Here is a 22148-nt window from a genome sequence, read left to right as displayed (position 1 = left end):
GGTTCCTTAAGGAGTTTGAGTTGTTATGCATTACTTAATGCTGTGACCTCTGGCCCCTGGTCAGCAATTAGAAGTAGCTCTCATTAGGGTAAGTCCCTTTGATACCATTTGTGTGATGAAAATCATCTTTGAAGTATAATTAGAATCAACACAATTGAATGGTCACTATGCACCTTCATGCTAAGCCCTTTACATGGACCAGCTCTTCAATCATCACACAAACTATGTGTAGGAGCCATTATTACCAACTCCATTTTACCAGAGCCTGAGGCACAGGGGTAGAAAGTGACCTGCCCAAGGTACCCCAACTACAAAGTAGAGTAAGGATTTGAAAACAGCCCATCTCTCAAGCTTGTGTGCTCAGTTCTCAATAATAACAAGATAGTTGGGGCATGCTAAAATGATATCCCAAAAAGTACTTTAAAAAAAAGAAAAATCCCATTACTTTAAATATACACTGATCCTTCCCCCAAGATTTTCCAATAAGAAATGAAAATGTGTCAATGCTATTTTATTCTTTATACAACTGAAAATTTCAGTGAATATAGAGCAAGAGAATTGTCTTTTCATATTGTTCATAAGAAGAAATTTGACATTTGCCCAGAATAATTGCTGGGTTGCTTCATCTGATCCAGCTTCCCTTTGCCACTGAACTCTGGAAAAAGAAAAAAGAAAGAAAACATACAACTCAGATGAATTCATTCTCAGAACTGAGATGAGACCATGGGCATGTTATTACATAGCATATTTTAAAAGTACACCTCAATTTGACATGTCCTAAATGCCCATAGTCGATACTTCTAAGGTCTGTGTTTGCTCTGTACCTAATTAGACCACTAACTATGTGTGAGTGCTGTGACTCTAGGAATACCTTCTCCTTTTTACCTGGCAGCTCTGTTACCCGGCGTCTGGGCAGCTTTCTCAGGCACCTGGGCCTTCTGGGGCCCTGACCACGGCCAGCAGGTCAGGATCAGGTTCCAGGTGGGAACATGCATTGCCTCTGCAGGACTGTGACCTCATGTTCCTGGGACCACATCAACAGGAGAGGCAGAGGAGACCTTGTACAGGGATGTCTGCTTCCACAGGCCGAAGACCAGGAATCTCCCCAGATGGAAACTCTGAGCATCATTGAATGGAAGGAATGGCCTTGTCTGGCTGTACTCTGTAATGTTTCCACTCTAGGGAGCTTAAACATTGCCCCAAGCACCCCAGGGTAGTTTTTTTTCCTCATTAGAAGAGCCAGGTGAGAATTCACAGAGAGTCAGATGGGCCAAGTGGAGCGTCCAGCCCCTCACAGGCAGCCAAAGACAGCTCCCTTGCAAAGAGCCAGCGTGAAGTGAAGGCTGCAGTGTTTGCCCAGGGCTGGCTGGAATGGGGGCTCTGTGGTGCTGAGAGCAGGAAAGGGGATGGGGCAGAAGGTCCTCAAGAGTTCCATGTGGCCCTCCTTTCTTTGTACTATCACCCCTCTGGCTGCCTCTCACTACCCCCTGTCAGACTCATAACATTTCCTTGGAGTAAAAAGTTGTAATGGACTGACCTTGGTCTATCCTACTGGGTGTTCAGTGTTTCTTCCATTCCTTGGCTGGAAAAAATAAAATAAAAAAAGGAGCAACTTAGAAACATTGGAACAAAGCTGTCCAGAACCTGTTTCTTGGTTTCAGATTCTTTCTTCATGAGCCCTAAGGCCCTGTTCTCCTAACTAAGGTGTCAGTGACCTCCTGGGGGGCTCACTGGGTGAGCCTCAGCCCTGTCTCAGTCTGTAGGTCCTCTATGGCAGAGCTCCAAGACCCTACTGCTTAGACTGTCTGCACTCCACCACTCTAGCCAGACACTGTCCCCCCTCCTTCACTCCACCCTTTAGCCTCTGTTTATGTAGCAGGACAGTCCTCAACCTATTTGTCACAGGACTTCTCACCCTAAAGACATCATTGAGACCCACTGTTTCATAAAGTACTTTCCAGAGAACAACTATTAACAGATCATGCAGATTAAAAAGGTGTATGTGGGGTGGCATGAGGGTTGAGAAGCATTTCCATAGCCAGAACAGTTTGGGAAACAACATACAATAAACTCAAGTTAAACAGGTTGTTTTCTGCCGGACACAGTGTGCATTGTAAATCTTCAGGAATGGTGGGTGCAGTGTTTTCTAATCTGATTTGATCTTTGCATAGCAACTCTTAGCACCAATGGCCCACAGAATGCAGTTTGAGAGGTACAAGTCTGGCTGATTTGCACATTTTTCTGATGCGAACATTGAGTATTTAGGGGTTGAAACAAAGCGGGTGATAGGCAGGTCAAATACCAAGAGAGAACTCTCCGGCTCCATGATCTTTGCAAGAGGCTCAAGTCCCCTGGGAAGGAGGAGAGGATGGCACTAGGCTCCTCTTGCCAGAGTGTTTTGGAGCCAGGTATCCACACCTTCATGTTCAGAAACACAGGCTCCGACTCTGGCTGGCCCTCCTGTCTGTCCATCACTAGAACCCCCACTTCCCAACCCTGTGCTCCCAGCGCCCTGGTGCTCTCAGCCTGTGTCCTGGTGGACTCTTTCCTTTACAAGCACTGACTCTGTAGAGAAAACTTTGAGGGTTACCCCCTAACTAAAGAGTTAGAGTCCCCACCATTGTTCACCAGTTCATCGTGGGGCCCGCTCTGCTCATTCAACACGAGGGAGTCAGGGTTAAAAACAGAAACATGCTGTACCCTGAAAAGAAAAAATGGTCGTCCCCGGGTAGCAGCGTGATCCTACAACATAAAAACACAAACCATTATGCAACCATGTTGTGCCCAAGGCCTCTCAAAGATGTCTTGACAGCAGTTTCCAAAGTGTGGTCCCCAGTCCCAAAGCATTAATAACACCTGACAACTTGTAAGAAATACACAGTCATAGGCCCCTACTGAATCTCCAGACTTTGACAAGGTCCCCAGATATCTTTAATGCGCTGTCAAAGCAGAGAAGCACAGGTATATAGGGTCTGTGCCACTTGCAGTACCTCCCCAAGTTGTACACTGGCATGGGGGCCCTGAGCCAGAGAAGGCCAATTCCAGGACAGATGGCCCCAGGTGACGCATCCACAAGACTGGAGATGAGATACCCACAGCCAGAGGATTGTCAATGTGTCCCAAGTACTTCCCTCTCGCAGATCTTTCTTGGGAGGTTGTGTTCTCCGCAAGGCTCACATACCTTCTTGGTAAAGTCAGGTGCCACAGCCCCCGAATCCTGTGAAGGAAAAGACACAGGTTAATTTCACAGGGACCACATCCGTGAGGCTAGCTGTTATTTGCTGGGATTCTGCACCTCCCTGTTCAAGGGCACAGGTATGTGGTCAGTTTCAATTTCCTGTTCAGGAAAGCAAGCATGCTTTATTGATTAAGTTACCATTTGTGTCCTGGACAATGTTATATTTGCTTGCTCTTCTCAACAGCCTCAACTTGAAACTGACCCCTGGTTTAGACACATATCCCAGATAAGGCATTTCAGCTTCTTCAGCTTGTCTTTGCCTGTGACTCTGGCATAACCCTGCAGGCAAGACCCAGCCTGGAGAGCTGTGGTCAGATCAGAAAAACTGCTCCCTGTGCTTGGGATGACAAATAGATTTCTCAGGAACTGAGTAGTTTCCTGAGGATCTTGGAATTTTCGGAGATAAAACCAGGTAAGTCCTGTGCATCCTGGGATGCATTGGTCACCTGACTTGGGCTCACAGTGTTCAAAAGAAGTTTTCTTTTTGCTACCATGCAACAAACCTTGATGAAGATTTTGAGGTTCAACTATTACTGAAACTGGCAATTTCTAAACTTATTTCTCCCCCCCCCCCCCCATGAAGACAAAAACAAAGCTCTGAGATATGGACAAAAGGGTGGGTAGGGCAATGGGAAACAGAGGGCCACCAAGGCAAATGTTCATGTCAAGAGGAAGAGAAGGGACAGGAAAGGTGGCAGACAACACAAAAGCTAAAACAAAACAAAAAACGTGGATGAAGCTCTGGCCAGTTTGGCTCAGTGGACAGAGTGCAGGCCGGCCTCGATTTCAATCAAGGGCACATGCCTCGGTTGCAGCTCAGTCTGTGTCCCTGATAGCGGGTTCGTGGGGGAGGCAACCAATCAATGTGTCTCTCTTGCATGAATGTTTCTCTCTGTCTCTCCCCCTCCCTTCCACTCTCTCTAAAAATCAATGGAAAAAATACCCTCCAGTGGATTAACAACAACAAAAGTGTGGATGAAGAGGTCAGCAGAGGAGAGGATGGAGCCATGAGGGGCCCATGGATGGTTCCAGTGGAGGAGGCTGTGGCTGGGGGAGGTTAATTAACTTGTGTGGGGTCAATGGGCCAGAGCTCCCTCCCGCAGGGAGACATAGATTGAGGAGAGAATGCAAGCCCGTTCCGAGGCGAAGACACGCATATACCCTAGTTAAATGGACCTTTACCGGCATGAAATATGGCGGAAGAAAAAAAGCACATACGCGCTGTAGAAATCTCCTCATCTTTCCTTCGGCGAGAGAGGCGGCCAGCCGCACGGAAGGGCGCCCCGGAGGAAACTGCAACAGATGGGCGCCCTGAGGCTCCAGTCGGCGGGGCCAGAGCCCAGCGTTATCCGCATCCTTTCCACTCCCTCCCTTACAAATGGGTTTAATTTTCAGAGTAATATCCTTTCTGAACCCGAGCTTGGAATTTTATGTTTTCAATAAAGACGCGCCTGCTTGGGTAGCAGGTTTCAATTCCAACACATCTCTTAAAACATTCCCTTAGGATAAACCAGACTCTGAGCTGCATTGGCCCCAAGTTTTCCGTGCTTCTGGTGTGGAGTGCACTGTTCCAAAGAAGCATCTCCACGCAGGTCCTTCTGCCCTCCAGCTGTGCTCTCCTGACCTAAGGGACCATCTGGGAGGACAGCACCCGGACCCTCTCTCCCGGAGGCATTTATTTTCCCAGACTTCTTGTCTGTGACTCCCCACCGGCTCTCAGACACACCTGTGTCTTACCTGGTCTTTCTGAATCCTCCTGAGAAGTGTGACTCAGAGTCAAGTTTAATTGGTGTCACAGACCATGTTTATTTTCCCCCTTTCATTGCACCTTCCCTCCCCCTTGCAGTGCCCAAGGCTTTTCGTGAGAAAATCCCCGTCATTCCTTGATTCCCATCCCCAAACCTGTACTACTTGTGAATCTTTGCCTCTGAGGAGAAAAAAATACTTTGCTGTTTTTCTTAAGGGTCTTCCTGAAGACTTGGGAAGCCTTAATTACATAAATAAGTGACTTTCTAATGGTCAAATTTCAGTTGTTGTGACAGGGCACCTGAATTAATTTTATTCTATGATTTTAATAATTCTCAAATCATACCCTTCAGAAATTCACTTACACAATCTGTACCTGAGGATAACTCAAGTTTATGCTAATAAAGTTAGAGGTGATGTTTATTATTTGAACAGCACCCACACATTGTGTCTGTTATGAAAAAAGAACATCCATGGACCACTATTGGGGGATAGGGTGCTTTACATGTCACAAGACACTTTTCATACTTTTAAGAACAGAGGGTAATGCGGAACAATATAAATAGAGTTCCGTTTGTCAGGTTCTTCTTGTACATCTGTTTAAATGCATCACGAAAAGTGATTTCTTACTTACGTTTCCTTTTCTATAATTTATTCTCTATCTTTCTAGATCTGTCAGCCTCCTCCCACTCCCACCGAGGGAGAGAGACATGTAGTCCCTACCGGCCTGGGAAAGGCGTCGGGGAAGCTGTTACAGAGAGAGTGTCTCAGGCCTTCTGCTGACCCGCACGCATTAATTAGGAAGCAATAAAGGCATGCAGAGGGGAGGGACTTTTACAAAGACGATTACGATACAATACCGACCCCAGTGTTAACTGGCTGTGTTGTCTCCTGAGCTCTGGAGTAGTCAAATAGAAACTGAATAAGAAAAACAAAAAAAGGTTCATTTTAGTATTGTGTCACTTGCTACAAAAAGTAGAAGCTGCATGCCCTTGCTACAGGGCTGGGCAGTACTCACCCTTTTGTATATGTCTCGAATATCCTGGAAAGAGAATTGTGAGGGCAAGTTACATGGAATTTTATGTGGCAGGTAACTGACAAAGTTTTCAGGATAAGTTACACCATGAGATATATAGGATTTACCTTAATATTATGAAATAAATTGCCAAGCTAAAAAGAAATTCATTACACAAACTGAATAAGATTATAGTGATGCAGGATCTTATGAAAAACAAAGTTGGCAGCAATATATCATTATTTTAAAACTTAATCTCATTTTACCTTTTCAAGCTTAAGGGGAAAACATACTCTATGATGCCTAGAAGAGATACAAGAATCTATTCCCAGATAACCATCTGATAAGAACTGGAACAAAATAATGATTGCAATTTTTAATTTGCTGCTGGGTATATCCTAGAGTTCAGCTTTTTAAATGGTTGGTTTGAATTGATCAAACCTTTTCCCCCTAAAACATTCAACATGAATCTTCACTGTTCTTGCACAAAGCATAGTTTTTCATTCTAAGTCCTTGTTAGAGCACCACCTGCCCTTGTTTGCATAGATGACAACCTGGAAAAAGCTGTGTGGGCAGCATATTCCACTCAAGGATGCTGTGAAGAGGGCGCTCACAAAGTGCTAGCACAGGATTCCATGTCTGTATTTTATAAAATTGCTAGAGATGATTACTGTGAATGCACTTTTAAATATGTTTATCTGGCTGCTATTGATCATTCATATCTCATTCACATTTAAACATTATTGAATCAGCTTAAACTCCATTAACACAGAAATAAGAAGTTTTTAATAATATTGTACTTCTAATTTTGTGGCTCTGAATATGATTACATCTCTCTATAAACTTTGTGGAGAATTTCTGCAGCAGCCAATATCTATGCATTCTCTCTCTGTCATGTACATACATGCACCTACATACTTATGGGCACAGACACACACTATAGGGGGTGGGAAAAGTGCTCGCTTTGGCAGCACATATACTATAGGGGGTGGGAAAAGTAGGTTTGCAGTTGTTCATGTGGAAAATAATACAATTAATAAAAATATAAGAATAGACCCTGTGTTTCTTGTCCTTTCAACTGTAAACCTACTTTGCACACCCCATATAATTCCAACATCATTAATAGCAGAGGTTCTGTGGTGAGTTCCTCTATTTCTTTATTATAAATTCTAAAATTTACCATTTATTATTTTATAGTTTTTGGTCTCATTGTCAGCATCTGTTTGCTGTGGTGTGTGTGTGTGTGTGTGTTCTGAAAACGTACTGGGTGAACAATTGTGTGCTTTTTTGGTATCAAGTTTATCAACTTTTTACCATTACCTTTTAGACAAAACAAACAAACAAAAAAACCCACCAAAAACCCACAAAAAACAAACAAAACAACAACAACAACACACACACACACAAAGAAATACAAAGATTTTTTTTCAGTTGCTAAACACCACTCTCAACATTTTATATGCACCTTCCTTTCTCTTTTCTTTTATTCTAAAAAAGTTTAAGTGTACTTATCTAAATTATTTATTTTCCTAACTACAATATAAGTTCCATGAGAATAGGTAGTTTTGTCTATTTTGATCACTACTGTATATCCTTAGCTCCTGGCACATGGCATGCTTTAAAAAATACCTTTTTCAAATGGATGAATAGTAGGGCTGTGTTCATAAGAATCTGTTGCCCCCTTTCCCATTTAAATTCTTCTGATCCCACATAGTGACAAGCACAAAACACCAAGAGTGCTGCAGTTCCCAGGTTGTAATGCTTTTTGAGTGGCCTTGTATGAAAGTTTCCTAGAGACACAGATGGGACTCTCCTGGAGACCAGCACTGGAGGGGACTTAGAGCCGCACAAGACATGCAGACACTGGGTAGGAGAGGAAGCCAAAGCCCAGGAGAGGAAGTGACATGTTGAAAGCTACACTTCAAGGCAGAAGAGTTGCAGTCTATTTTTTTATTAAAATTTTTTTTAAAAAAATGTATTTTATTGATTTTTTACAGAGAGGAAGAGAGAAGGATAGAGAGTTAGAAACATAGATGAGAGAGAATCATTGATCAGCTGCCTCCTGCACACCCCCTACTGGGGATGTGCCCGCAACCAAGGTACATGCCCTTGACTGGAATCGAACCTGGGACCTTTCAGTCCGCAAGCCGACGCTCTATCCACTGAGCCAAACCGATTTCGGCCGCAGTCTCTCATTAATAGCTTTCTCTAGTAAAATATTGGTAGTTGTGTTCACCGAGCAATGCCTTGCTCTTTTGCAATTAGAAACAATGAACTGGATCAGCTATGGGAAAATGCAGACAATGGAAGGAAATTGATCCAAGTGGACCTTTGCAACTGGGGAATCACACAGCCCACTTTAGTACTGAAGGTAGTATATGTGACAGCCACACTTGTACTTCCTGTGCTTATGAAGGGGCACCCCCACAGCCTTGGTGTGAGGGGTAAGGAAGTCCTTTCGATGTGAATGAGAAGGCAGCGGCAAGGAGATGGAGAGCTCTTACCCTGGATTTTTGCTCTGGGTATCAATTTGTAATGATTAGTTCTAAAGATGGGAGATGACAATTGTCTTCAAACATATGCATAATGGTAAACTGAAAATGAGAAGAGATGGGCACCATATACTTGGGAAGTTTAAGAGAGAACATGATGTTACAGTCTTGAAAAATGGAAATTCATTTAATTAAGAATCAATGGGGGGGGAATAAGAATCAATATGAGGACAAGAGGACATCTGTAACACTTTCAACAATAAAGATAAATGGGAAAAAAAACCAATGATAACAGCTTGCACTGTCTATCTTATAGATACTGTTGAAAATACTTCACAATTATAAAAATAATATAAGTGAGCATTACTTACATAATATTATGAGGCTATTACAGCTATTATTCCCATATTACAGATGGTGAAACTGAGACACAGAGCAATTAAGACACCTACTAAGGTTAAATAGATGTGGGTTTTGAGCTTTGGCTTTAGAGTCTGGGATATTAACTACAGCCGGCAAAGGAGGCAAAGGCATTTTACCTAAAGAAAGGCCTATACAAAGACATAAGGGCCTGGTGCCTTAGGAAATAGTAAGAAGTTCACTGTGGCTGGAGCATTGGATACTGTGAGTTAGAAGAGGTAGAGGAGGAAGAGAAAAAGTAAAAACCATATAGTCGATCCTAAGAATCATGGGCTCTTCCTTGATACCACTCTCTTACATTTTAGAATAAATCAACATTTACTTTGTACCCAATGAAATATTTCTGTTGTGGCTACCATAAGTTCTTTACATGAAATCTATTGTTTTGGAGAACTGTCAAATCACAGTATTCAATTTGTAATTCATGTTATGCTATAAGACAGTGTTTTTCAACCTTTTTTGGGCAAAGGCACACTTGTTTCATGAAAAAAATCACGAGGCACACCACCATTAGAAAATGTTAAAAAATTTAACTCTGTGCCTATATTGACTATATATAAAGTAATTCTCTTGACTAGGAATCAAATAAACACAAAGAAAGTATTTTATAATTACTTTATTATGAAATATTAAGTAAACAAAATAGTGAAAAATTATAAAATTCTTGTCTTGTCTGCACCTACGGCACACCAGGCAACATAGTGTGCCGCGGAACAGCGGTTGAAAAACGCTGCTATAAGACAACATATTCAATTAAATTAATTAGATATCCATATGTGATTATTTTAATTGTAAGAATGCAGATGAACTACAAAAATCTTACAGTAAATTATTTAAGAGATTCAGTTGTTATTTCCTAAAACTATATTCTTACACAAACACACATAAAATTCTCTTGTAGGTAGCAAAACAGTGCAGTTATTACAGATATCAATTATGGCATAAACATATTATAATTAAAATTTATCATATTAGGATGGATTTTTTTTTTCTTTACCTTAGGTTGACTAGAAAGAGTTGCCCAATATGCCAGTCGCTAAAAAATGAGGAAAATGAATCAAAATTAAGTATAAATTCATTAATCCATAGCATTTTATTACAACACATATAATCCTAAAATTGTCCCATTTATGAGCCTTGTATTATTTTCTTACACAGTGGCAATACATTTCAACACAATTTTCAGGATGTCTTAAATGAGGCCATGAAAATGACAATAGTGAGTCCTGCTGCAGCCAAGACTCTGTTCTTAAAATAGTTTTAAGTAAACATTACCCACATGATATTTTCAAGGCCAACACTAAATAAAAACCTCTCGTTACTGAACAACAGTGTACCTCCAGCTGCACAGTATCCACGCCATCTGGAGAATCATCTAAAGCTTGAATATATCCTATTGTGAGACATCATAAAAATATCAATTAGGATAAAAGAAGTCATAGCATTAATTTTTAAATCTTTCCCATAAAAAACATACAGAAATTCTATAAATGCAATGCTGTTAAAAAGGATTGACAAAGAAAACAACATTTTACCTGCCACTAGCAAACATGAGATTTGCACCAAAATTAATTGAAATAACTTAATTTTCTATTTATCAGGAATTAACAGTACAAGAATTATCAAGTCAGAAAAAGGGCAAAAATGCCTAGACAACAACTTAATTTATATTTTGATGGAATTTATGAAGATGAAATACCAGGAAATGGTGTCAAGTACGTGCATCAAAATCACTTTGGGAACATTTAAGAAATATGGATGCCTGGCTCTGTGCTTCATTAGACTCCTCAGGGGCAGGGCTGTAGGAATGTTGCTATCAACATGCAGATGGACCCTGTGCCAGCCAATTTGTACCTGACCTAAATGAAGTCTTCATCTCATTTTCATGTGATAGAACACTTGGAGGAATAGCTAATACTGCAATTGGAAGAATCAACTAAATAGGTCAAAACTAACCAGATGAAATTAAGTGAGATAAATACAAAACTCTGAACTTAGATTTTTAAATATGAGAAAAGAAATATCTGGCCCAAGAGTAGAATATATATTTTTAGATGAAAAATTGGTATTTTGCTCCCTGAAATCTTTCTATGAGTCAAGAAAAAGCTAAAAACTAAGGCAATCTTGTGCTATATTCAAATAATAGTATCCAAGCCTTGAAAGGTAATAGCCCTACTTGAAATAGTACGATGTGTGGTAGAATAAAAGGAGCCAAACATAGTTTTCTTTGACAAAGAGAAAAATTAGGAAGCATATGTTAACTACCTCCAAATATATTGAGAACTGTCCTGAGAGTTATTGGACTTATTCTGTACATCTCCAAAGGAAGGAGCTAGGGTTAATGGTTAGAAGTTACATGTGATCAGATTTCAGTTTAGTGTAAAGAAGTTCTTGATGGTTGGTGCCATTCAAAAATGCAAATTAATTCAAACCAGTCCTATAAAGAATTATTAATAGGTTCTGTGTTATCAATATAACCACAAAGACCATAGGGACCATATCCTCAGGGAACATGAAATCAAACAGAAAAAATGAAGGAGGTGGCTATAAATACATACAGATATATAAAAGACAATAAATGTACAAAAGTGTAATAGAAACAAGATTCTATTGGAGCCCAAAGGAAGCAGCTACTCGCTATCTCAGGCTGGTAGTGCACCGGGTTTTACAGAGTTATCACATAGGAAAATCACAGAGGAAATCCTTGTTCTCTATAAGAGGCTAATCAAGTGACTTTCACAGTTCCTTGAAATACTTAGGTTTTGTGATTATACGACACAGTTAAAAAACACACATACAGTTTGAAATATATTTTCAAAGATTTCTACTCCCCTAAATCGAAATTCTAAACATTTCGTGTTTACAGCCCCGCTGTTCTGCCACCACATCTTTCCCTGCATCATACGGAGAGTTACCTGAGAGGGGTAATGGATTCAGACTACTCCCCATACAAACGCACTGGTTCCCTACAAACCGCTGGTTCTAGGCAGTTAATGAAGCGACCCCAGTCAGCACCTCGGACAATGCCTCAACCTGGAAGCAGCGGGACCTCCTCTGGAGTTTCAGGGTCCTGCCTCCTGGGAGCCCACAAGGCTATGAAAAATTCCCTTTTCCTGTGAGCACTCCTACCCCAGCCCTCTCCAACTGCCCCTAATCTCCAGCCTGTAATCTCAATTCTACAGTCTCTAGTTCTCTTCCTAAGAAATTGGGATTTCCCCAAGTCCTTTCTCTCGCAGTTTCAGCAGGCACATCCTCAGGACAGCGGCAGGAGCTGTGTGAGACCAACGAGTGAAAGTTGCCTGCTTTAGTAAAAGGCTTTGATACCTAGCTCTGTTCACCCTCTCTTAAAGGTTAGAGACAGAAATTGAAAGGGTGGAAATAGGGGCAGGTGGGGGAATAAAGTTTGCCTTCTTCCAGAAGAATCAAGGATCATCTCAGTCTTCCTTAGAGCTCAGGCCAACTAAGATGAAGGGGTCCCTTACCTGAGGAGGGATGCTGTAGCAGGCAGAAGCAATAGATGGCCAAGAAGAAAGGGAATTGGGGAAGATACTTCATCTTTAAACTCTGGTTTCTCTTTGATGGCTACAGATGTGTCCTGCTAGGACAAGAAGTGAGTATTTTCTGAAGTTCCGCAGGTACAGGCAACCCTCTTCTCTGTGTCTGATAAGCCCAGCAATGCCCGGAGCCCATTGGCTAAGCACCAATTAGCTTTTCACAGGAGGACCCCAGCTTTCTCATAAATGTCATGCTGGGCTCTTATTTGTGAAATAATATCCTCCTGGTGTTGGCATTGTAGAGAGTCATCCTTTTAAACCCAGCAATAAAAACAAAAAGTGGAGAATCATAATTGTTTTTCTATAGTGGTTTGAGAAACATTTCTAACTCTAAAGAAAGGCTTTTTCTCTTTTTTTAAATCATAGATCTGGACATAAATCTATAAACTCTTGAATGATGAAGTCTTGTTTATGAAGAAGCTGTTTCTTTCCCATCATTAACAAAGGATGTTTTGTAGTCTTTGGTGCATCTGAGAACAAAATTTGGAGTTCAGCATATAACATTACAAGAAATTAAAAAGTTCAATTATGTAAGGTTCTTTTTAAAAAAATCATAGTTGAAAATCAGACTCTTTAAGTTTTTTCCCGATATTCTTTTATATAAATAAGTTAAATATGACCTATTAAATCAGTATTCAAGAAGACATAAAAATAATCATAATAACAACACTCTACTTACTAAGTTTTTGTCTGTTTTAGACACTTCACATAAGTTATTTCATGTAATTCTTACTGAAAATCCATAAGGGCTATAGTACTATACTAATCTTATTAATGGGGAGATTAAGCCTTAGAAGATAAAAGAACTAGCCAAGGTCACCATCCCATCAAGAATGAAAATGAGGAATTTGGACCCAAGGATGTAGTCATGTCTTTAAGAGTGTGGGATAAGAGGTAGGTGTTCTTATTATTGTTTTTTTTTTTCTAAAAACAGTCCCCTTAAGATTAGACATGGGAAATTAAAAATGGCAGCAGAGTAGGAAGATGCTGCATGGACATGCTCCCAGGAAAAAGCTGGAATTACAACTGACATACAGAAAGGCTTCCTGAATAATCAATGGAAAACTCACAGGAGAGAACCCTGAGAACCCAAGGACTAAAGGTGAAGACCACATAGAGACTGGTAGGAGGGGTGGAGGCATGAAAGGGCTGGCCAGGCACCCACAGACAGCAACCGAAGCCCCAGAAATATATCTAAGCTGTTGGGGGAGGGGTGCTACTGAGAACTCTGGGATTAATCCACAAGCAGGGCTCCCCAGCAGAAAGCACCAAACTGAGAAGGGTACCCACATAACATTTGTTGTGAAAAGCAGTGAGGTGCAGTCTGCCAGGGAGTGGCAGCTGAAAGTTTGGGCACCCTCTTGAAGGGCCAATGCACAAACATTCCCTGTGGAGCCACTCACCTTCTGCTCTGGCAGAGGGAGGGTGAAGTGACTAGAGCCATGAGATCAAAACCCAGGACTGGGGACTCAGGAGATAGAGCTCAGAAAGCAGACACCCCAAGTTTCCTGGGCTGAGTCATTCCCTCACATAGGGAGGACATCTTTCCCACATAGACATCTGCCTTGCCTGGGGGGAAAAATGAACACAACCTATTGAAAATACCTTGTCCTGAGGCTACTTAAGAGATTAAAAGTAACAGCCTCCAGGCAGAAGCAACTGCCCACTCTGTTAAAACAAACAAACAAAACAAAACTCTCACCATACCTAAGGACAATTGCCTGGGAGCAATTCAAGTCAGAATCCTATTAGTCGGTAGGAAAAGGCAGTCTCTGGAGGCTTTGAGTCTTTACCTGATCAAATTAGTCAGAAACAGCCTTTAACACTGTCATTAAACACTAGAGATTGAGAGGTGTAGAAGATTTACCTAAAACTTAGTCACAAACCCAAACAGACAACCAAAATGAGGAACCAAGGAAACAACCCCCAAATGAAAGGAGAGAATTCTCAAGAAGAGATAAATAAAGTAGAGATAAGAAATTTATCTGAAACATAGTTCAGAGTAATGATGGTAAAAATGCTCAACACTATGAAAAAAGAATAGTCTGAGATAAAGAATGACATAACACAAATAAAGAACACATTGGAAGGAATACACAGCAGATTAGGGGAAGCTGAGGATTGAATCAGTGAATTAGAAGACAGAGTTGAAAATCTCAATTAGAGAACCAGAAAGAAAGAAAAAATCACAATTAAAAAACAGGAGGACAGCTTAAGGAAGCTGTGGGACAATGTGAAACATAACAATATTAGAATATAATAGTAGGTGTGCCAGAAGAGACAGAAGGGGAGAAAGGAATAGAGAATATGTTTGAAGAAATAATAGTAGGAAACTTCCACTAACCTGGTAAAGGAAAAGCCACACAAGTTCAGGAGGCATAGAGAACTCCAAACAAGAAGAGCCCAAACAGACCCATGCCCAGACACATCATAATTAAAATGCCAAAAATGAAAGACAAAGAGAGAATCTTAAAGGCAGCAAGAGAAAAGAAAACTGTTACCTACAAAGGAGTTCCCATAAGGCTGATACCTGATTTCTCATCAGAAACTCTACAGGCCAGAACGAATGTCATGAAGTACTCAAGGTAATGGAAAGGAAGGATCTGAGACCAAGATTACTATATCCAGCAAGGCTATCATCAAAACAGACGGTCAAATAAAGAGCTTCTCTGATTTAAAAAAAAAAAAAAAAAAAAAAAAAAAAAAAAAAAAAAAAAAAGGCGAAAGGAGTTCATCATCAACAAGCCAGCATTACAAGAAATGTTAAAGGGATTGCTGAGAAGAAGAAACACAGAAAGAAACCTAGCCATACAGAATTAAAATGGCTATAAATAAGTACCTCTCAATAATAACCCTAAATGTAACTAGATTAAATGCTCTGATCAAAAGGTGGAGGGTAGCTGAATGGATAAAAAAAGTGACCCAACTATATGCTGTGTACAAGAAACCCACCTCAAAACAAAAGACACACACAGGATGAAAGTGAAGGGATGGAAAAAACTTTTCCATGAAAATGGAAAAGAAAAAAAAGGCTGGAGTAGTAATATTCTTATCCAACAAAATAGACATTATTGGCATCATGCTAAGTGAATAACCCAGTTAGAGAAAGATAAATATCATATGATCTAATTCATTTGTAGAATATAATGAACAACATAAACTAATAAACAAAAATAGAGCCAGAGGGGGAAAATATGTACTAGAATATAGTAGAAGTAATCCTGTTATTTTCAGATTTTTAATGTTTCCTACAACGTTTGAGTTATCATCTATGTTGGTACAGTTTTGGTAATATCATTATACTTAAAATCCTTTTATTCTTGAAATATTAATGTTTATTGCATGCAATATTATATGTAAGATCATTTTTTGAATAATTTGTATTTATTGCATTTAACATATTCATATTTAAATTTATTTTTCTTGAACTATTAAGGTTTATTGCATCTAACATTCATTTAAAATTGTTTATCTTGAAATAAAAAAGCTGAAAAAATATTAAAAATATGTTTTCATTTGAGTAGCTATGCAATACATGGTGAGACAAAAGTAGTTTTATAGTTGTTTGTATGGGAAATAATACAATAATTAATAAATAATCTGTAATAATAAAAGCATACTATGCTAATTAGAGTGGACATCCTTCCAGATGACCTTCTAGACGAAGCTGGGGCTGGGAGGGAAGCCTGGGTCCCGGGCGCCGGAGGAAAGCTGGTGCCAGCAGCCGGGGAAAGGAAGGCCTACTCTTTCATGAATTTCATGCATCGGCCTCTAGTATTATAATAAGAAATTCTGTGTTTTGTGTACTCACAACTGTAAGCCAACTTTTGTCCCACCCTATATTTCTAGAGGCCTGATAAAGTATTTGCTTGAAAAATTTTATTCTTCTGTTCTGAATTAGATTAAAAAAACTTAGGAAGACTATTTAACACAGGGGTGGGGAATCTTTTATGACAAGGGCCATTTGGATATTTATAACATCATTTGTGGGCCATACAAAATTATCAACTTAAAAATTAGCCTGTTATGTTTGGCCAGACATTTAGTTAACTCACCCCTAATACCTTGGCAGGGCCAGACCACATGATTTTGTGGCCCATATCCAGATGTTCTCCACCCCTAATTTAGACAAACATTATTTTTAAAACTTGCACATGAAATTTATGATAATTATAGAAAAATTAAGGTTCTGTTTGGCTAGCTCAGTAGGTAGAGCATTGTCCCAATACATCAAGGTTGAGGGTTCAGTTCCTGGCCAAGGCACAAATAAGAATCAACCAATGAATGCATAAATAAGTGGAATAACAAATTGATGCTTCTCTGTCTCTGTCTGTCTGTCTATCTCTCTCTAAAAATCAATCAATAAAAAATTAGAAAATTAAAAAAAATAGATTAGATATGGGATAGGAAGAAGGCAACCTGGCTGGTGTGGCTCGATGGTTGAGCATCAACCCATGAACCAGGAGATCATGGTTCCATTCCCAGTATGCCAGGGACCACATGCCTGGATTATGGGCTTGCTGCCCAGTAAGGGGTGTGCAGGAAGCAGCCAATTGATGATTCTCTCTCATCATTAATGTTTCTATCTTTCTGCCCTTCTCTCTTCCTCTCTCTGAAATCAATAAAAACATATTTTTTAAAAAGAAAGAAGATTAAAAAAAATGAATTCTGCTATTGTTTACTAAAGAGGAAACAGACATGGCCTATATTAAACAAATGTTTGGACTCTTTTAATCATGCATATCTTTAAGTTTTGCGCTTTTAAGGCCTAACAACTGTTGAATGCTTAAAATATGCCTAAAACATGTTAATAATTTACCTGCCATATTATATAATTTTTAAATGAATGAAGATTTACAGAATAATTTGAGTAGGCATTGCTCAACATAAAATATTTATGACTTAAACTATGCTATGGAATTTTACCCCTAAACAATATTATTAGTAAATAGATTAACATATGTAAAGACCTGAACTTATATATGTGAAAGATCAATTCTTCTCTTTTTAAATTACATTTATTTCTCCAAAGTGCTTTATTTGTTAGGTATTATTAAAAAGCTTGTGACCAGTGGGTTTGTCAGTGCCAAGCCAATTTAATGAGGTATAATTTAAAAAAAAATAAATGAACTCACTATGTGGACTTTCCACACACCATCTGAAACAGAAGCAAACACCAGAGAATTACACTAAAAATTCCTCTCCTTTTCTCATTAAATTAGCTTCCGCTTTACAAGTTGTTATTATGATAAAACTCAGCAGGCTTTCAAGGAACTGAACTTTAATCTGTAGGATATAAAAAATGAAATTTCGAAATCAATGATAAGTTTCAGGGTTGAAAGTATAATTCCCCGAGTTCTTGTGGTACCCAATGTTCTTCAAGAACCCCTGGTCTAAAGAAAATTATGATGTAGGTATAATAATTAATGTTTGATGGCATCTATCTATGTGCAGGATTTATAGAAAGTAGTAATAGGTTTATTTCAGAGGCTGGCTGTCAAATCCCCTAAAAAACGGTTTGGTGGCAGAAAAGGCCAACCTCACCCATCTGCTGACACTGTCCACACCCACTTGAATGCAGCTTTTTTGCTGTTTAGTTTCAGGGGGCAGGAGAGCCATGTATCTCAGAAGAACCAGAATGTGCTAACAGACAAGACCTGTGAGATGGCAGAACCATGCCTCTTCGTATTTTATACTTTCCTTTGTCAAGAGTTGTGCCCATTATTTGGACACTAGTCTTCATAACTACCTTCCTTATTCCCCTCCAATCACAGAGAACTGGGAGCCTGCAAAATAAACTTTCTCCCCAGTTGCCTTCTGTCAATGGAAGAGGAGTCTGAAAGATAGAAGGGAGAGCCATTTATTTTTTCCTGCATTGGGTGATGGCTCCAGCGGAAGCAGCACTTAGGGGTTCTAGCTCTAGCAGCAGCATCTATACACACCTTCACCCTCTCCAGGTTCTAGAGGACAGAGCGCATGCTCCCAGCCTCCTGCAGAGGCGACCCAGGAGAGCAGAGTGGAGCGGGGGGCTCCAGGGAGCCACGGAGGGCCGGGGTTACTGGAACCAAGCCCCTGAAGAGAAAAAGGAAGCTTCAGCGAAGTGCAGGAGGCCAGGCCAGCGGCCCAAGGGGCACAGAGCGGCACCAAGGCAGGATGCACTTGAGGGGGTTCGGCCCGGGCAGGGGCCTGGCAGGCGGGCGGGGATCTGCCTCGCCTGTGGAGAGCGAGGTTCTGCGGTGGCCCCAAGATGCAGGAAACAAGAGGCGATGGCTGCTGGCTGAAAGGACACAAACCTGCAGCCCTGAGGCAGGGGCTAAGGGGCAGCGCCATTTCAGTGGAAGGGCATCGCCCTGCCAGGTACCCCACTGAGGAAGCTTAGAAGCCTCAAGAGGAAGTTTGTTCTGTTTGCCCCAAGGCTGTCCCTTAGGAAAGATGGAGAGTGCAGTTGTGAGGGCTCCCTGCGCAGCTGAGTCCAGTTCCACAGCCAACTGGAATTGGCCTCAAGTTTCCTGTTCTATAAAATGGATTAAGAGTGTCCCAGTGCCTTCACTGAGCTTTGAGGGCCAATTGAAATACTGGTCCCCTGTCTGCCAGCAGCCCCACTCCCGCCATCCCTCCTGCCCCTGCCACCGCTTGCACTACTGCCATCGCTCCCATGAATTGATAGTGCCGGCCCTACTCACACCTGCTGATGGTCCCGAGTGATTGGGGCCGGCGCCAGCAGTGGGTGCAAGTGGTGGCTGCTGCTCCGATTGCCCTCCAGGGGCAGGGGGAGGTGGAGAAGCCATCAGGGGCGATTTGGGCTGGCAGCTGCCATTCACACCCATTGATGGCGCCAAGTGATTGGGACTGGCACCTCGTACCAGCAGTGGGTGCGAGTATCAGCTCTGGAACTGGCTGCAGGTCCGAGCAGGGCTGGCACTGGCAGCAGGTGCAAGTGCTGGGCAGGACCACAGCATGTGGGAGCAAGGAATTTTCAGTAACTACCAGAGGCTCACCCTGATGACAGTGACTGATGCCCCACCTTGTTCTGGCACCCCTGCTCACCTGCTTACCATCCTGCTGCAGCCGACGCCCGCCATGTTCTGCACGCACCCGTGGTGGTCAGCACATGCCATAGTGACTGGTTCTTCAGTTGTTTGGTTGTTCTGCCATTCAGTTTATTTGTATATTAGGGTTTTATATATATAGGTTTTATATATATAGTTCTGGAAAAATACTGACTGAAAAGTGTTCCTGGACCCAGGCCCAGTGTGTGTGTGTGGGGTGTGTGTGTGTGTGTGTGTGTGTGTGTGTGTAGGCTTCCCCACATCAATGAGCAATTCTCAGACCACAGCAGGATGATTGAGATTTCAACTCAATTCTGACACTATCTTACCTGGAGATAAAATCAGATTTCACAGGTAAACAACTAGTCCCACAAGACTGCCCTCTACTTCTAATCACAAACCCAGTTTGTTACTTGGGCTTCTGACTGGCTAAAACTTAGAGATGCCAAAAACTGTCTTCCACTCAGAATGCAAATCACAGGTTGTTTTCTGTACTTCTGACCTAGTGGCTGTAAATCACAGGTTCACACAATCATCTCTGTGGGTTTGATTAATTTGCCAGGATGGCTCAGAGGGGTCTTCAAACTACGGCCCGCGGGCCACATGCGGCCCGCAGAGGAGTCTGATCCGGCCCGCCAGGTTTTTTGGACAGTGAGCGCAGCGGGGTGTTACAGTAGGAATTAGTAGTTCATATAGTCCGGCCCTCCAGCTCTCTGAGGGACCGTGATCTGGCCCCCACTTTAAAAAGTTTGAGGACGCCTGGCTCAGAGGGTTCAGAACTTACTATCTCACTGGTTTATTGTAAAGGATATAGCTCAGGAACCGCCAGATGGAGGAGATGCATAGGGCAGGGGAGGGGAAAGGACTCAGCTTCCATGCCCTCTCCAGGTGCACCACTCACCCCACGTCTCCACGTGCTCACCAGCCTGGAAGATCTCCAAACGCTGTCCTCTTGGTTTTTTATGGAGGCTTCATTATAGAGCCAAGCTTGATTAAATCAATGTCACTGTCTCTAATTCAATCTCCAGCTCCTCTATCCTCCCTGCAGGTGGGGACGGGGAAGGCTGGTGGGACTAAAAGTTCCAACCCTCCCCTGACTACCAGCCCCCAACCTTAGATACTTTCCAAAAGTCACCTTATTAACACAACCAAAGACATCAGTATGCTCTCATCACTTAAAAAATTCCAAGGGTTTTAGAGCTGTGAGCCAGAAACTGTGGAAGAAGACCAAATGTATATTTCTTATAAATCACAGGATCACACTGACAAAGATAACTCTCCTGCCAAAATTAAGTAATAGAGGACTTCCAGAAGCCGTATAGAATGTCCTGGGCGATCTGTGCCACAGCCCAGCTCTGTCACCGCAGCCAACGTTCCCGAGATGTGCGCACAGCCATCCGCACGTGTAAAATTAGCATTTGTGCACTCGCCCTGTAGCCCTGGCCGATGGGAAGTTTGGGGAAGCTTTGATGACTAGAATGTGTCATCTAGAGAAGCGGTGTGCAAACAACCCCCCAGCGTTGCTGGCTGCTCCTTCTGCTGACCTCTTGGCATTTTCATTTTATGACCCACCGTGAATAATTCTGACACCCCTCCATCTCCCTCTTAGTCAGATGTCACAAGCTCATTTTACGTTTTATTCTGGGGCCATCCTTAAAACCTTCCTCAGGATTCTGTGTTTTTATTACCAATCATGACCCTACGGAAGTGAGAGCTTCCCCAAGGCACTGGGAACACAATGCCCATTACTGAGGAAGCAATCGTTCTCAGGAAATAAAACCGGACTGTGACCACACATTTACTCCTCCACTTCCCACGTCAGTGGTTTTCTTTTCGGAGAGTTCGCCAATCAATTTATGGACTGACTCAGGTTCTGACCGTGATCAGGCTACACATTTCCTGCCATTATAACTACCCAGCTGTTACATCTGACTCCGTCGTATTTACCAGAAGGCACACTTCCAAGTGCGGGGCCCATGGCATACCATTAGGCATCTGGAGAGCAAGACTCTGTGTTGTGTTATGAATCCTTAAAAACCGGAATGTGTCATTGCAAGCAAATGTGTCATTTGCTTTAACTTCAGCTCCGCAGCATTCGGACTTTACAAAACTAAAGCAAAATGGCCAACGTGGATGATGTTACTGTACTCAGAGAGATCTTGGCCTTTAGGGGTCTTTTGTGTGGGAGATGTGACCAGTTTCAGGGAAAGGCTAGTCAATTCATGGAGCTGAGAGAATTGTGTCATCTCCTGGCATCAAAATCACAGGAAGGCCTAATTAGAAACGGAATGGAAGGCAGAGTTGTGCCAATATCTTCATGAGATCACAGTGCTATCTTACGTGGTGATGTGACTCCCCTGAGCCCTCTCCACTGCCAGGATGATGGAAAAGGCAGGCTGTCTTAACTCTGCAGCCTCTGGCACTGTCTATCCTAGGTCTGCTGAGACGCCAAATATCAGATGCACTTCCATGACACAAAGGACATTTTGGAGAGCGGTTTTATTGTACGAATGCCCTTAACTTCCTGTGATCCTTTGTCCTGGTCATTGACTGGCTCCCCAGTAAATGACAAAGAATGAGACCAAACTGAGTACGGGTCATTGCCCTCACCAGTCCTAATGCCCTAACCAGCTC

At 41.8% G+C, this 22148-nt stretch overlaps 1 protein-coding gene across 1 annotated transcript; it reads right to left on the bottom strand.

The window, feature by feature from the left end:
• Positions 1–496: 496 nt before the first annotated feature.
• Positions 497–12676, bottom strand: NMS (neuromedin S). The gene is given in 10 exon segments (XM_036436073.2): positions 497–655; positions 1538–1582; positions 2701–2742; positions 3182–3217; positions 4457–4531; positions 5849–5902; positions 6003–6026; positions 9909–9947; positions 10249–10304; positions 12394–12676. Coding segments are annotated over 9 exon segments (573 nt in total). The 5' UTR covers positions 12602–12676; the 3' UTR covers positions 497–655; positions 1538–1543.
• Positions 12677–22148: the final 9472 nt, after the last annotated feature.

This window comes from Pipistrellus kuhlii, unplaced genomic scaffold (genome assembly GCF_014108245.1).
Source record: "Pipistrellus kuhlii isolate mPipKuh1 unplaced genomic scaffold, mPipKuh1.p scaffold_m20_p_13, whole genome shotgun sequence".
Classification (NCBI taxonomy): Eukaryota; Metazoa; Chordata; class Mammalia; order Chiroptera; family Vespertilionidae; genus Pipistrellus; species Pipistrellus kuhlii.
Note: the sequence above shows the minus strand (reverse complement) of the source record. Positions and strands in the feature narration are given on the sequence as shown.